Below are 17904 nucleotides of genomic sequence, written 5' to 3'. Positions count from 1 at the left end.
ATCACTAAAGATGGCTAACCAAATGGAGAAGAGATAAAGGAAATCAGAATAAGAACCTGCTGCTTCAATGGAGGAAGAACTGTTAGAAGAGGGAGAGAGAAAAAACCAACCAAAAACTGTTGTGTTTTTTTTCTTAATTAAATATTCCCTAATGGGCTTTCTTAATGAGATAACCCAACAAATCTCCCCCGTCAGCGCAACTTTGCGGGCTCCAATAAATCTGCTCTCTCCCGACAATCTTCAAACTTGTCCTTAGACAAGGATTTCGTAAACATATCGGCACCATTCTCACTTGTATGAATCTTCTCCAAGTTCAGCTCTTTTTCTTCAAGCACATCACGTATTCAATGATATCTCACGTCGATGTGTTTGGATCTCGAATGAAAAGCTGAATTCTTTGAGAGATGAATGACACTTTGACTGTCGCAAAACAAAGTGAACTTCTCTTGCTTTTGGTCCAAATCTTGTAGGAACTTCTTCATCCATAACACCTCTTTACATGCCTCAGTAGCTGCAATATACTCAGCTTCTGTAGTAGACAAAGCAACACACTTTTGTAACCTTGACTGCCACGAAACAACACCGCCTGTAAAGGTAACCAAAAAACCTGATACAGATTTTCTTGAATCAACATCACCCGCCATATCAGAATCTGTAAAGCCTTCCATAATAGGAGTATCACTTCCGAAGCATAAACGTGTTTTCGAAGAACCTCGAAGATATCTGAGAATCCACTTAACATCCAACCAATGTTCTTCTCCCGGGTTGGAGAGATACCGACTAACAACACCAACTGCGTGTGCTATGTCCGGTCTTGTACATACCATGGCATACATAAGACTACCAACTGTAGAGACATAAAATACATTCTTCATTTCATCTTTCTCTTTCTCACTTGTAGGACATTGTTTAGAACTTAACTTGAAATGACTTGCAAGTGAAACTGAAACCGGTTTTGCATTTTTCATTGCAAACCTCTCAAGTACCTTCTCAATGTACTTCTCCTGTGATAGCCAAAGTGTTCTGTTCTTTCTGTCTCTTGTGATTTCCATGCCTAGGATCTGCTTCACTGAACCCAAATCCTTCATCGCAAAAGACTTGTTCAAATCCCTTTTGAGCTTCTCAATTTTCGCAATATCTTGCCCAACAATCAGCATATCATCAACATAGAGCAGAAGAATAATATAATCATCAACACCGTATCTCTTGATGAAAACACAATGATCAGAAGTAGTCTTACTGTACCCATTTTCTTCCATGAAGGATTCAAATTTCTTGTACCATTGTCTAGACGCTTGCTTGAGCCCATACAAGTTTTTCCTCAACCTACAGACAAGATCTTCTTTACCTTTAACTTTGAAACCTTCGAGTTGTTCCATATAGATCTCTTCCTCCAAGTCACCATGGAGAAATGCAGTCTTCACATCTAGTTGTTCAATTTCCAAATCTTGACTAGCAGCCAATGTTAACACAACTCTGATGGATGATCTCTTCACAACCGGTGAGAAGATCTCTTCAAAATCAATTCTCTTTTTCTGTCCAAAGCCCTTCACAACCAGTCTTGCTTTGTACCGAGGTTGTGAGTTATTCTCTTGATGCTTTAACTTGAATACCCACTTGTTCTTCAAAGTCTTCTTTCCTTTCGAAAGTTTCACCAAGTCATAAGTCTCATTCTCTTGCAAGGAATTTATCTCTTCTTGCATTGCCACCGACCACTTGTTCTTGTTTTCATGAGACAATACTTCTTGATAGGTTTTTGGTTCTCCCCGCCAGTCAACATCACATACTCATTGGGAGGATACCTACTAGAAGGTTATCGCTACCTACTAGATCTTCTAATATACTGATCATCGGATGACTCTAGAGAACTATCATCATCTTATTCAGCTTCCTCTGTTGTCTCAACATCAATTAGAGGAGTCTTATCAACCTCAACTTGGGCATTTTCCACATCATTGGGCTGTGATTGTGGTGTACGAATCCTACCATTATCGGGCAATTCTTTCTCCATAGACTTTGGCTTTCTTTTTTCTCAAAGTCTTCAATGGTCTGATCTTCAAAGAATACCACATCTCTACTTCTAATTAGTTTCTTGTTAACGGGATCCCAACATCGGTACCCAAATTCTCCGTGGCCATACCCAATAAAGATACACAGTCTCGTCTTGCTATCAAGCTTAGCTCTCTCATCTCGAGGAACATAAACAAACACTTTACAACCAAAAACTCTCAAGTGATCATAATAGACATCTTTACCTCTCCAAACTCTTTCTGGAACGTCGCCATCTAAAGGACTTGAGGGTGAAAGATTTATCAGATCAACCGCTGTCTTTATTGCCTCTCCCCAAAAGGATTTTGGTAACTTAGCATGAGACAACATGCACAAAATTCTCTCATTGATAGACTTGTTCATCCTCTCTGCGACTCCATTCTGTTGAGGTGTTTTTGGCACAGTCTTCAAAAGCTTTATTCCATGACTTTTACAGTATTCCACAAATGACCCTCTATATTCGCCACCATTGTCCGAACGAACACATTTCAACTTCTTCCTAGTTTCTCTCTCCACTTCAGCATGAAACAACTTGAAGTAATCCAATGTTTGATCCTTAGTCTTCAAGCAATATGCCCACACCTTTCTTGAGCAATCATCGATAAAAGTGATGTAATAATGAGCACCACCTAAAGTCAAGGAATCCATAAAACATATGTCTGTGTGAACCATATCTAGGATATTGGGCTTCCTAGATGGAGAGAAACTTTTGAAAGAAACTCTATGTTGCTTACCAACTAAGCAATCTGTGCATGTCTTCAAATCTGTGGACTTTAAGCCCTGAAGATCGATTGTCTTGGAGAGAACTTGCATGCCATTCTGACTTAAGTGACCAAGTCTCTTATGTCAAAGCTGTGCTGAACAATCATTAACTGCATTTGCTTCTCCCCCGTAAGACTTAGTCTCTGTCACATAAAGAGAACCGACCTTCTTTCCTTTAGCTATCACCAAAGACCCCTTAGTGAGTTTCCATTTTCCTTCACCAAAGTAACTATGATATCTCTCATCATCAAGAATACTAGTAGAGATCAAATTCATCCAAATATCGGGAACATGTCGAACATTCTTCAAAAGTAGCTTGCACGAAGTGTTAGTATCCAAACAGACATCTCCTTTTCCAAAAATCTTACACGTAACATGGTTTCCCAACGTCATTGAACCAAACTGTCCACTGGTGTAAGAAGCAAATATATCACAATGATTGATGACATGATAAGAAGCACCCGAGTCTACCACCCATTGTGTATCTTGAGAAACAAAGTTGATACTATCATTGTCGTAAACAATATCGATGTCGTTACCACCCACATCTGCAACCTTACTACTTCCATCTTGCTTATTCTCCTTTTGTTCCCGCTTTAAAGATCTGCACTGATACTTCTTGTGTCCTGGCTTGCCACAATGATAACATGTAATCTCTTTTCTCGAGTTGAATGTTCCCCGTGACCTGTCTGAACTGCCACTGCGATTCTTTGGAGTCTTACTTTTACTTCTACCCTTTTTTTCAGTACGAACACCTGACTTGGAGTCGAGAAGCCCTGTTCTTTTCTTCTAGCCTCTTCATTCAACACGCTATTTTTCATCATTTTCAAAGTGAGCTTACCTTGTGGAACAAAATTGGTAATTAAAACCACAAGTGTCTCCCAACTATCAGGCAGAGAATTAATCAAACACATAGCATGAAGCTCATCATCAAATTTCATTTCTATCGCAGTCAACTCATTTAGAATCCCCTGAAAAGAATTTAGATGCTCAGACATAGAAAACCCATCTTGATATTTCAACGAGCAAAGCTTCCTAAATAGAAATGCTCTGTTTTGAGTGTTGTTCTTCTCATACAGCTCACTCAAAATAGTCAACACTTTATGAGCATTAACTTTAGTAGCCACATGCTGATACACACTGTTGTCAACCCATTGCCTGATTTTACCAACTGTCTTTCTATTCAGCTTCTTCCAATCTGCATCTGTCATAGCCTCTGGTTTGCCTTTATCACCCAAAATAGTATCTTCTAATCATAATTACACAATAAGTCCTCCATCCGTGACTTCCAGGTTGTGTAATTGGTAGCCGTGAGTTTGATCATCGTTCCATTACTACTCAACGGTTCTTCCATTTGAATTATACAAGAATCACCACCAATCGAACTCAGCTCTGATACCACTTGTTGGAGAAATCGAATAATAGCACCTGTTTAGCAATCTAGAAATAGACAAGCTACAACAAAGGCCTAACAATTCTTTTTCCCCTTCTGTATAATCAAATAGGCAGCTAATTCAATTGAGCATCAAACAATCAAAGAAACAAAGAGCAAGACATCAAGATTTTACGTGGAAAACCCAAATTAGATAAAAACCACGGTACACTTCGGTCACTTAAATCATCCACTATATCAAATGGGTATATAATGTTATTCCATACAAGTCTAGAGGTAATCTAATCAAAATTATCAATTAACCTTATCCTAACTTATCATTCACATACATTATCATCATCACTAAAGATGGCTAACCAAATGGAGAAGAGATCAAGAAAATCAGAATAAGAATCTGCTGCTTCAATGGAGGAATTGGTGTTTCAATGAAGGAAGAACTACTGGAAGAGGGAGAGAGAAAAAACCAACCAAAAACTGTTGTGTTTTTTTTTCCTTAATTAAATATGCCTTAATAGGCTTTATTAATTTGTTAGGCCCAGCTGCCAAATGAGCTGACCTAATAAATCTCCCCTGTCAGCGCAATTTCGCGGACTCCAATAAATCTGCTCTCTCCCGACAATCTTCAAATTTGTCCTTAGACAAGGATTTCGTAAACATATCGGCAACTTGTTATTGAAAGTTCAATTAAACCTTCTCTCTTGAAAACTCTTGTTATTGAAAAATGTGATCTTGAAAACTCTTGTTGTTTTTGAAAGATGTGATCAAGAAAATATGTGATGTTTAAAAAAAAAAATCAATCCTTTTTATAATCATATTAGGATTGAGAAAAAATTAGTTAAATTAAGATTTTGAGTAAATTGTATAACGTTAATTAATAAAAAAATAAAATTCTACCCGTTATTAATTTGTTAAGTAATGAATGTTAAGAAATATATTTTGAAAAAATAAAATTCGAACGTTAAGAAATATATTTTTGCTATTAATTAGTTAAGTAAGTAACATTTAAATTTTTATTTTAAAATTATTCATTAATTAAGTAAAGAACCTTAGTTAATAATTAGAAAAAGTTTTTAATTGAAAAAAAGTCTATTAATTAAATTTGTTGGGTATATTTTGAAACAATTCAACTATTAATTAAGTGAGGAAAGTCGAAAAGGTGAGCAAAATATTTTAAAATTAGTTAAGGAAGGGAGAGAAAATAATTATTTTAAATCTCATTATATAAATAATTATATAACTAGTTAAATATAATATTTATTTATATGATATTATATAGATTTAAAAAAAATATGTTTGGGTAATTAATATTTAATTAATTAAATATGTTAAATATGAAACTTTATTCTTCTTTTCTTATATAAAATTAATATACTTTTTTTATTATATTTATTAATTTAATACTTTAACAAATATTATTAAAGTTAAATTATTATCATATAATTTGTATGAATGTATTAATAATAATATAAATTATAAAATAAATTAAAATTTTAAAAATAAATATGTATATTAATAAAAGTAAAATGTGAAAAAATTATTATGAGACTCAAATTTCTATTTATATAATTTATTTAATATTTATATTTTATTTTAATATTTTAGTATATTTTATTTTAATTATATATATTACATTTATAAAATTTAAAAAAAATAATAATTTAAATTTATAAGAGATCACATCAAACATGTCTTGAATTGTTTTATTTCCTCAATCAGCTTACAAGCATTTCTATCTATATTTATTGACCAGACCTCAAAGTTGAAATAAGTTAAGATTATATAAATATAAATATTATATTATGAAATTAAATAATTTATTAATTAAATAAAAATATAATAGGTTTAGAGAAGGTTAATGTGAGTAACTTAGATCATTTGACTAATCGTATTTATGTCGTTTCGTGTGTATACTCGTGTTCGTGTCGTGTCTATACTTGTGTCGTGTCTATACTCGTGTTGTGTCCGTGTCGACTCGTAACCGTGTTTCGATCGTTTAAACTCATAATCGTATCGTGACCGTGTCGTCTCGTGCTTGTATCGTGTCAACCTAAGACCCGAGTGAGATAATATCGTATCGTGTCGTTTCGTACAAATGTCGTGTTGGATCGTGTTGGTTCGTATTTATCCAACCCATTGCCCAGTTCTAATATATATATCAAAATATAAATAATCATATTTATAAAATTAATAATTGATGTTAGTTTGAAAAAGTTAAAATTGAGAACTCACCCAAATAAGAAAGCTGAGAAAAATTGGTGTGAAATATATTTTAATTATAATTTATTGAATTTAAATAATAAAAATATGGTCAGTATAATTAATAATATTGATTATTTTAACAAAGAAAAACAATTAATGATGATATTTATATTCATAAAAGATCAAATCAAACCAGACTTGAATTATTTTATTTCCTCAATTAGCTTACAAGCATTTTTTATCTATATTTATTGATAAGACCTCAAAGTTGAAACAAGTTAGGATTATATAGACCTTTCTCTCTCTATATTTTTCAAATGCAAATGGACCAGTCACGATCGCATGACGCCACCAATTCCACTTGTTTCTCCGGCATACTCCGCCGCCTCCTTTGCAGCGGCGCTCTCCCAACTCACCCTGCCGATACCATCGTCGTCGCCGGCGATTCAATCCCCAAAACTGAAAAATGTGGAACCACTCCTGGAATAGTTGCCAGACTAATGGGTCTCGATTCTTTACCAGAAACCGATTCTATTACAAGAAGAACAACCCTCGAATCTATTCTCCGAAGCAGGTCAGTCAATTCAGTCAATTATATCCCGGAATTTGATTTACTCCAGACCCATCACCGGAGAGCCAAAACCTCTGTGTCTTTTCGAGAGATTCCCACGTTTATAAATGAACCAAACCATGATTTCGTTGTCTTGTGTTTCGAGAGAGTGGGGGAGATCAGTAATGGAAAGAGATTGAGTGAGAAAAAATCTGTTCTTGATATGGGTTTTGAAACAGAGATAAAAAAACAGAAGAAAGTTAAAACAGAGAGAAAACGAAATCAAGATGCTGTTAAGGCTAAAAGTTCTGAGAAGCTGGTGAAGAAAAGGAGGAAGAAGAAGAAGAAAACAGGAAATCAAACAAGACCCGTTTCAGTTCTTCAACAGGAACCAAGATTATCAGGTAAACTTTGATTATTTTCTGTAAAATTGAAATGTAAATGAAAATGATTGAGTTTGGTTTTTGGTTTTTGGTTTTCGGTTTTGGCACGCAGAGAGATCAAGAAAACCAGTTTCTAGTTCAAGGAGATCATCAAGAGGAGCAAGGAAAGATGAAGAGTTTGATTATTTCAGTAGTAGAAGGAGTCAAGAAGAAGGAGAAGACAAATCAATGAAATCAAAGGAGGGGTGGGATGAGAATCATGTGAAGTTGGTTGAGCAGATTCAGAGTTTGTCTGATGAACACATTGAGCGTGATTCGCAATGGGCTGATAAAAGATTTGAAGAAGAAGTTGAAGAAATCTGCTATGAATTTGGTCAAGATTTACTTGATCACATGTTTGAGCAGGTTGTTGATGAACTTTGTAGAATCTGTATGGACTACAACTCCAACTCTTTACTTTAATTAATTAAGCTAGTTATGTAATTTAACTAAGTTCTTATGCTCTCTTTGATTATGAGCTTATTGATAGATAAGTAAGGGCTAGATTGATGTCAAATAACTTAATATTATAACTTATTTGAAACTTTAATTGTTGGGTGTTTTAGATTGATGATTCACTATTTATTCCCTAAATCCTAAACTAATGTTTGATTTTATTTATTCGCAATGTGAGAATATTGCTGGTGTTATGCACCCTTGTGGCGCAAAATTGAGTCTAGAATAGAAAAATATTTAATACATTTTTTCTTTCACAATTTTGTTTGTAAGTATTTAATTAGTTAATTAAATCTTGGAAGATAATTTAATTTGACATATTTTAAACCCTTTTGAGTTTGTTATAGACAACTTTATTTGTCTAAGTATTTAATTTCTTTCTAAAGTGAATTAATTTTAAAGATAATTTAATTCAGTGTTGAATTAGATTGGGAAGTTAACTTAATTATATATATATATATATATACCTTAAACTCATTAGAGTAAATTAAGTGTGAATTGAAGAAACCAAACTCTCACTTACCATAAATGTACGAGTCCTTTTAGTTATTTAATTAATTTATATTTTTTTTTACAAGAATATAATTAGTACTAATAAGTTTATTTGAAAAATATTTTTTTTATATTGATTTAATTTTGAAATTATCAAAATTGTAATTGTTTTTTTTGTTAGGTAAAAGAAGACTTTGTGGGATCAAATTTAGAAGTTTGTTTGATGCGGTATTTTTAACATTTGATCAGATATACATTTCTTAAAATACTAATAACCTTTCAAATTCAAATTGAAGTATGTGGTTAATTATGACGATTAAATTGTAATTTTTTAATTAAAAAAATACCTTTTTTAAAAAGAGAATTTAAAATGAAATACATACTAAATTATTCATTTTAATCTTTATTATATAATATATCTAATACATTTTTTTAAATAAAAAAATATTAACAAATAATCCAACATAATAAATTAAGGTTGAGATAGTTAGTTTGAATGTAGTTTTTTTTTTTTTTGTAATTTCTGTTTTTTTAAAATGTATGAATGCTAATAATTAGTTTTTTTAGGGTTTTGATTGTCATTTTTAATCATAGTTAGAGTTTGTCTAGCTTTAATTTATGAACCCTCCCACTTTTAAAATTTTAATGAAATAATTTTAACTGTTTTCTAAAAAAAAAAAAAAAAAAAAAAAATTCAAGTTTTGTAATGTTTTTCTTCCGATGAAATTAATATTACAATCTCATCTGTACAAGATCTAAAATGTTAAATTCTTACTTTAATTTTATTATAATATTTCTAAATTTTAAAAATATTTTTAAATAATTCAGATAAATCTCATTTTTCATTAAACAATTTTATTTTTTTATATATATAAAAAAACTGTCCTTTAGAATGTGAAAGGGGACAGTGTGTGAAAGGGTTTGCCGACTTTTGACAATAATATTATTTATATTAATTCTGACGTGGCAGTGTGGTCTTTGGGAGATGACTTTATGTCTCGTCTGCTCTATCCAACATTTTTTTTTTCTGTTGACTATTTGGCCTAATAAGGACTCGTTTGATCTTTGGATTTTTTCCAAAATTCAACAATCCCATCATAAATCAAATCAATCCATTTATTAATTAAAATACTCAAATTATCCTTACTTAAATATTTTATTTTATATTAATAAAAATAATATATATATCTTATAATATTTTATTATATTATAAAATTTATTTTCATTAATTTATAAATATATATCATTTAAATTAAATATTTATAAAGAAATTTATTCATTTTTTTTTGTGTATAAATTAACTTTAAATCATTATTCATTTAAATTTTTATTTATATAGTAATGAAAGTCTTTTATCTATATAAATACTTAAATCAAGTTCTACTTAATATTTTATTTTATATTAATAAAAATTTATTTTAATATATATATAATATTTATTTACATTTTAATTTATTTTAATATAAATTAAATTCTAAAATTATTTCATTTTAATTTTTTTTATTAATTATCTTAAATAAAATTTAAAACACAATCTAAATCTAATTATAATCTACTATATTATAAATTTTTAAATAAATAATTTATATTAAAAATAAAGTTAATATATCTAAATATCTAAATAATTAATTTATAAATATACCTTGTTTTAAATAAAAATTTATAATAATTTAAAAAAAAATATTTGAGAGGTGAAGAAAAAAAAATAAAAAATTGGGAAACAAGGAAGGATCAATTAATTGTATTATTAATTATAACTATTAAATACATATATATAAGTTCAGTTAGAGGGGAGAGAAAGTGAAAACCAATAAAAGGGTAAAAAGGGAAAAATAAAATAAAAACTGGTTTTTTACCTCATTTTGTCAAACATATTCTCAAACATAGGTTATTTGGACAAAACCTAGATAAAATCCTTATAACCCCTAGATCAAACAACCTCTAAGGGGATTTGATATGGACGTCATTTTAATTGTTTTTTTCTAAATAAGATGTCGATTAATTTAAAATTAAGATAATGACGGTGTTGAAATGATTTTGGTATGAATCTCATTTTATTTTTTTGACAATATATTTTTAATACAATTGATTCTTAAAAAATTAAATGTCATGAATTTAATTTTTATAACAATCTGTGTTGTATTTGAATCTTATATAAGAAAAATAAAACGAATAAAAGTCTAAATTCATATTACATTTATACTAAGATTTATACTAAGAACGTATAAATCAAAGTTAGGAAGATAGCTATGAAATGTCACGTTATATTCATAAATTTGAAAAACAAGTTAGATTAATATTCATAACCTCTGCAATATAGTCTTTAAATCAAAATATATTTTTTTAGTAAAAAATGAATATAAAAGTTTTGATGTTTGTAGATAAACTTTTAAAAAACAAGTATAAATTTACATTCTTATATAACTTATAAACTAGTCACCTTTGATATAATTTTTAGGAGTTTAGTTGCACCTTTTTTTACTTATAAGTTTTATTAATTCTTTAATATTTGTAAGAAATGTAATTAGTTAGTAAACTTTTAATTCAACTGTTTATAATATTTATATTTTAATTTATTAATAAAAAGTTCAGCATATTCTAAAAATAATAATTAATTTTTAATTATATTTATAACTTATTAAATAAAATATATTTTACATTTACTATTATATATAGCATTTACTTTAATTTATAAATTTATAATATATCTATAACTAATTAAAAACAAACCTATTATTAGTATTATTATTTTATTATTATAATATAAAATAAATGTAACAAAATAATCTTAAAAAGCATTTATAAAAGAATGGAGACATAGTAAATTTTGTCCCTCAGATCGAATATCGAGATGACTAGCAAGGAAATTGACGATATTGACAGGGCAGAGGAGCTTCAAGATATATCAAAAAATGAGGTTATGAATAAACAAACACGTATGTAAAGGCCAATTTTTTTCTACAAATGGGAAGAGAGCAAAGTAAGACAAAAATCTAGATGTCTTTGGATCAAGGGTAATTTTTTTCATAACTTCGCGAACACTCGAAAAATATGCAATCACATTTCAATTCTCAAAGCTCAATGGAGGATATGGAAGATCCAGATATTATCAATAATTCTGTCACAACATTTTAGGAAGAACTATTTAAGGAAACTCATCTTTTCATACCCACATTTGACGAGGTCCCTTTCACGAGCATTTCAGGTGATCAAAGCTCCTACATCGATCAACCTTTCACGTTGGAGGAGATATGGAAGGTGCTCAATAATTGTGAGGGGACAAGGCTCCCGATCTAGATAGTTTCACTCTTATTTTCATCAAGGATCATTAGGAATTTATCAAGTCTAGCTATCTTAACTCTATCAATCACTTTTAGTCACAATTTCCTTATGTTGAAGCTGTAATTCAACATTTATCGTGAAATTTTTTTGACCTTTCAGTTTGATTACAAGTTTCTATAAGGTTCTCACCAAGACCTTACAATACCACTCACATCTTTTTTTTTGCCGATGATACTATTTGTTTAGCAAACCCTTACAAAGGTTAATCTTGTTTGCATCAAAAAGATTCTCATTCTTTTTGAAGCTTGCTCGAGACTTCGTATCAAGAAAGACAAATCTGAAATATTCTTTGTCGTCAACATACCTAACACCCAAGTGTTGGTAGATATATTGGGTTTCAAAATCGGATCCCTTGTCATCTAATTACCCCGACCTTCCTCTTGGCGCAAAGATTATAACTATGGATACTTAGAACCCTGTTATTGAAAAGATGGAACAAATGTTAGCTATTTGGAAGAGTAAGCTCTTATCAAAAGGCGAGAGGCTCACCCTTATCAAGAGTACTCTTTTGGTTATCCAAACTTATGTGATGTTTATTCTCCCCATCCCAATGATTGGGTCAAAATGAATGGAGACAATTATGAGTAACTTCCCTTGGAGTAATTCTAGCCCTTCACGTGTCTTCCTCTTGATTAATTGGAAAAATAATCAGGAGGACTCAAAATCAAGGACTTTAGATCTTTTAATCACTCACTCCTTTGTAAGTGGTGGTGTAAATACCAAAACAGTGATAATAATTTATGGACTAAAGCAATTTCATCCAAATACGATATTAAGGACTTCAAATGGATCCCTTTAGCCAACTGAGTTAATTGTGGATGTAACATTTGGGGTTACATCGAAAAACAGTGGGGATCCCTCCATCCCTTCACTATTGGAAACGATAAAAAGATTCTCTTTCGGACTGACTCGTGGCATCTTGGTGGAACCCTTTATGTTGTTTTTCCCGATCTTTATTGTTAGAATAAAGAAAGATGGTATAAAATGTTAAATTGGTTATATATGTTATGTTTATTATATAGACATTATAATTGACTTATAAGGAAACCAATATAATAATATAATATTTCTATTATTATAATATTGTGATAATATTTCACATATATATTATCTTATATTATAACATCTCTTCTCAAGCTCAAGATGGAAAAGACTTGAACAACTTGAGGTTGAAAACGAGACTATGAAATGTTGATACTATGTTCTTCAAACTTGATAAATTCGTGAGTGTTGAATTCCATCAAATGACGTGATGGAAGTGTATTGACTGATAAACTAATTAAGAATATAGAATCCCATGGGCATTGAATATTGTGGTGAAACAACAACCGAAAATAAACTCAGAAGTTACTCGTGAATCTCGAGATTCATCCAAGATGGCAGTGTGTTGCATAAAAATAAAACCAACAAGAATGTAGAATCCCATGGGCATAGAATGATGGGGTGAAACAACACTTACAAAGAAAATTCATCTTAATGAAATGTTGGCATATTGTTTCCTAAGAAGAAAACTAGCGAAGAATCTTATATTACTAGATAAGACCAACAAAAATATGGATATTCACTACTGGTAAAATAATAACCAAGAAAATAAACTCAGATTATATGATAACTGGAAAAAGAAGACATCAACCAAAATATCTAAAAAAATAATATTAAAAAATATAATAATAAATTATTAGATCCCTCCATCAATGGCTAAGGTAAATAACGGAAAAGTATGGTTGATACCATTATAGAATATAAGAGAATTATACTGTATTTTTATTTATCGAAGCTTCTAGATAGAATCGAACCCGTAATATATTGATCTCTTAAGCCGACTCTTACCACTAGGCTACCTTGATGGGGTGTCTATTATATACACATTTTAATCGACTTATTAGGAAATTAATATAATATAATACTTATATTATCATAATTTATAATATTGTGATAATATCTTACCGGTATATTATAATATAATATCTATAAAGCTTTAAACAAAAAGGAGGGCCACAATTGCTGAGGTTCACCGGTTTATCGGTGGACAGATCGTTTGGTCACCCACTTTCAACCACAAGCTCTCCACTACTGAGGCTGCAAAGTTGTCGATGCTTATTTTGCTCTTTATCGATACCACAATCTCTACGGAGTCCAGAGCAAGGTTGTCAAAATCGAGAGTTTACGTAAAATCGTTAGCCGGTTGTAAACTCGTAAAATCTAGAGTTTACGTGAAATCGTAAGAGTTTAATTTAAAAAAATAATAGTTATATATTATTATTATTTTTATATATAATTAAATATTTTATACTTAACCAATTTTAAAAATTATATACTTTCATATAAAATTAATTAAATAATAATAATAAATAAATAACACTATAAAAAAATATAATTACAAAATTAATTATATTAATTAATTAATTTAAATAACCAATAACTTTATTTTTTAATTTTTAAATATAAATTTGATTTTTTAAAGTAAAATCGTATAGAATCGTAAAATCGAAATTATTTATAAACTCGTAAACTCGTAAAATCCTATTATCGTAAATTTAAAATTGTAAGAGTTTACCTATTTAAGAGTTTACTTAAAATCAGACTCGTTAACCTAATGTGAAATCGTAAAATCGTAAGATTTTAAGAGTTAACTCGAGATTTTAACAGCCTTGGTCCAGAGACAGTTTTGTCTTGAAGGGATCTCCTAAATTTCAGTCGAGTTACATTTATAACGCATTTATTCCTATGGAAGTTGATGAAAACTATTCTTGAAAGGAGATTTGAAAGCCAAATATTCCCACCAAAATTTCTTTCTTTTGCATGGGAGGATATTCACGAAGGTATTCTTACTCTCGACAAGCTTAAAAGAAAAAGGTTTTTCCCTTGCTAACATATGCAGTCTTTGTCTTCAAGATAAATAAACGACCAATAATATCCTCCTTCATTGTTCCGTGACCTTTTTTATTTGGGTCATTCTTCATAATGTTTTTAATCATTCATGGGCCATTCATCCTAATACTATTATTAGGACTTTTAAGAGCAATGAATCTCGAAATGCTCGAGAGGGGTTATTATAAATTAATGGAAGTGCATCTCACTTATTATTATTATTTTTTTTATTTTGGAATTAAAAAAGAACTAGCATGACACCCCACAATCATAGCCCCTTTCTTAAACGCAAAGCGTTTCTAGATCGAACCCGTTATCATCTCACTTATTATGTGGTAGATATTTTGGAGTTAATAGATTTGATCTTTCATTTTGAGAAATCTCCTACATGTATCCTTTTATGATGTGTATGAATTTCTCATTATTTGGACAATATGTGTAGATGATTCATTTTTATTTGGCATAATATTTTCTAGCGTTGCTTACTAACCATCGGTTATGGATAATTTTCACTGCAGCTCAAAATATTTTGTAGAGATTTTTTCGACACCATTTTATTGGTTCGTTCGATTTGCTCTACTTCAACACTTATCGTTCAGAAATTTAAATTAATCAATCTTTGGAGTAATCTTCATCAAATTGCATTATCGTTAAATATTTTCTATTGAAAATTTTATTTTTATAAATTATTTTTACAATTTGATATCAATTATATAGGTAATTCAAATTCTAATTAGAATTAAAAAAACACGTTAATTAATCTTGATAAAAAAAACACTTTAATTCCTATATACATAAATTAGTTCTGATTAGACAATTAATCATGTATGAGTATTTAATAATAACTTTTTATTAAAATTTAAAAAAAAAATCAGTTTTTGTGATGTTACATACTACCATTGGTTGGATTAGTTTACATCTCAAATTCAATTTTCACTAAATTGAAATTAAAGGACATGATTGTTGGTGATTTCTTTTTTTCTAATTTTCTGAAAAATTAAAAAAATAAATTACAGTCAATGTAATTAATATAACAGTTTAATGGCTGCAATAATTCTCTAGAAAATTTATAAGATCAGAATTTCATAAATAAATTATAATATAATTGTTTCATGATTGAGTAACATTTCGTATAATCAATTAACTAATGTAACTTAAAATTTCAAAAAATAAATCATTTTAATTTAAACATCACAACAATGGGTCTTATACAATATAATTAATTGCTTATACAAATCAAAGGGTTGATTTTGTCTTGATGTAGAGAAAATTATAACCAGATAATAAATTTCTAAAAAGAGTACCAGCATAGCCTGTTAACATTAATTTTATGAAAGAAAATAATAATACATAGATAGAGGAATATATATATAATATATATGAAATAGAAAAAAATTAAAATTATATGATGGTTTAGGCAAGGTGTGGAAAGAAGACGTGTGCTCTTTCCAAAGTAATGATGGTTTAGGAAAGGTATGGAAAGAATATGTGTGCTCTTTACGGAGTAATAGAATTATTCGAGGTTTTGAAAAAGCATTTAGGAAAATAACATCAATTTTGAGAAAATTAAATGATAATAATTGCAATAAAAGATTTTTGAGCTTACAAAATGTATAGTAAAAATAGGATAAACTAAATGAAAATAGTCATTGTTTAAGATAAAATATGTCTCTAACTTTGATTTTTATTTTATTTTAAATAACTTAAATTGAAATAGAAAGTTAGAACAGTTGATGTATTACATGTGTAAATTAGTTTATTATTATTGTATAATTGACTTACTAAAGAGACCTCAAAACCCTTTCAATCTTCATCAACTCGAATTCACGGTTTTGTTACTTTCGGCAAAAACTAAAACTGCATTCTTGGTCTACACTACTCATCGTTCCTATTCTAATCTCAATCGATTCATATGAATACAGACTAACCCGAACATTATCAAGTCGTCGTTCTCCTTATATCAAAAACACCAACATTTTAATAAATTTGACTAAATCTACAACTCTCATTCAGATCCAGACCGACAAGTATTCCTCCATCAATCGAAATCGACGCTGAAAGATCAAGAAATCGCAAATAATTTTAGCACGATTATTGATGTTGTTCATTTTCACTTGTTTTAAAGTTTACACAAGAACTTTTCCTTTGTTTAATTTTATTTGGGGGCGTTATCAGTGTTTTTACACTGAGACCCCCAATTATTTGAATGTAATTGTAGACACCAAAATTTTAAGCCCTAAATTTTATAATTTTTAAATATATCCTAAGTCAATGAATTATTTCAGAAAATATTTTTGTACATGTTCATTGCACGCGATTAAAATAAATAATTAATTTAGAGACGACGCGTATCAATCGGACTCCAAAATAATTAAATTCTCAACCAATTTAAATAAAACTTCAAAGATGTACAAATATTTAAATAGGTTTACAATACAAATATCTATGAATAGATGGTGTTGTGTTATTTTGCAGAAAAAAATATATGTCAAATAGGACTCAGGCACAATAGAGCAGTAAGACACTCGATCATACCCCAAACTGTTTAAGACCATGGCACGGACCAAGTCAAAGTAAGTCACAAAGAAAAAAAATATCGCCATTTCTCGATCATTTTCAGTGATTCAAAAAGGATAATGATCACAAATGAACTATGATCATTTCCCCAAATCCCTTGCACAATTTCATGGTCCGGTTAAAGTCAATTTAGCCGATGAACTTTCGACCAAATCACATAAAGTCGAGAAATTTAGACTGTTTGGCGAAAGGTTCGATGTTGGGATGGGTTTAACACCTTATTGGTGTTATTACGAGCGAAAGAAGAGGACTAGAGAGAAGAATGAGTGAAAAAAAGAAATCATCATTGAAGCTTTAAAGCTTTCAGATTTTTTTGGTTTTGGAGTTAGAAGCCTCATTTGTAAGGTGTGTAAGTATCCAAATCTCTTCCATTTTTCATATAATGGCATGATTTTTCAAAAACCTGACAATTAAGAAAATAACATTTTTGTGTTTCTGATTTTCATTGTTTGATCTTATGATGCAGTTCAATTCTAAATGCGATGTGTAATGAATCTATAAATGGATTCAGATGCTTGGAACGAACTAGAAATAAAAAACCCAATTCCAAAATCTTTGAGTTCGATTGTACAAGTTTCGTTTTTGAGGTAGAATATTTATGATTTGATCTAAGTATGGTAGACATGTTCTAAATGCATTTTAAGAGCATTTAGTACAAAGAAAAAGTGACCAAAGTCTCTATTTTAAAAAATGACATATTGACTTGTTATAAAATTTCCGGTTTACATATTCATGGTTGTCTTTATGCTTGAATCAACATTGGAAATATGTATTATATGTTGTATATTAGT

The 17904-nt window shown here is 29.7% G+C and overlaps 1 protein-coding gene across 1 annotated transcript; it reads left to right on the top strand.

The window, feature by feature from the left end:
- Positions 1-6664: 6664 nt before the first annotated feature.
- Positions 6665-7872, top strand: LOC124940008. Its single transcript, XM_047480485.1, has 2 exons — positions 6665-7357; positions 7449-7872. Exons 1-2 carry the CDS (start codon positions 6721-6723, stop codon positions 7796-7798), a joined length of 987 nt encoding a protein of 328 aa, XP_047336441.1. The 5' UTR covers positions 6665-6720; the 3' UTR covers positions 7799-7872.
- Positions 7873-17904: the final 10032 nt, after the last annotated feature.

The sequence above is a fragment of the Impatiens glandulifera genome, chromosome 5 (genome assembly GCF_907164915.1).
Source record: "Impatiens glandulifera chromosome 5, dImpGla2.1, whole genome shotgun sequence".
NCBI classification, from domain to species: domain Eukaryota; kingdom Viridiplantae; phylum Streptophyta; class Magnoliopsida; order Ericales; family Balsaminaceae; genus Impatiens; species Impatiens glandulifera.
Note: the sequence above shows the minus strand (reverse complement) of the source record. Positions and strands in the feature narration are given on the sequence as shown.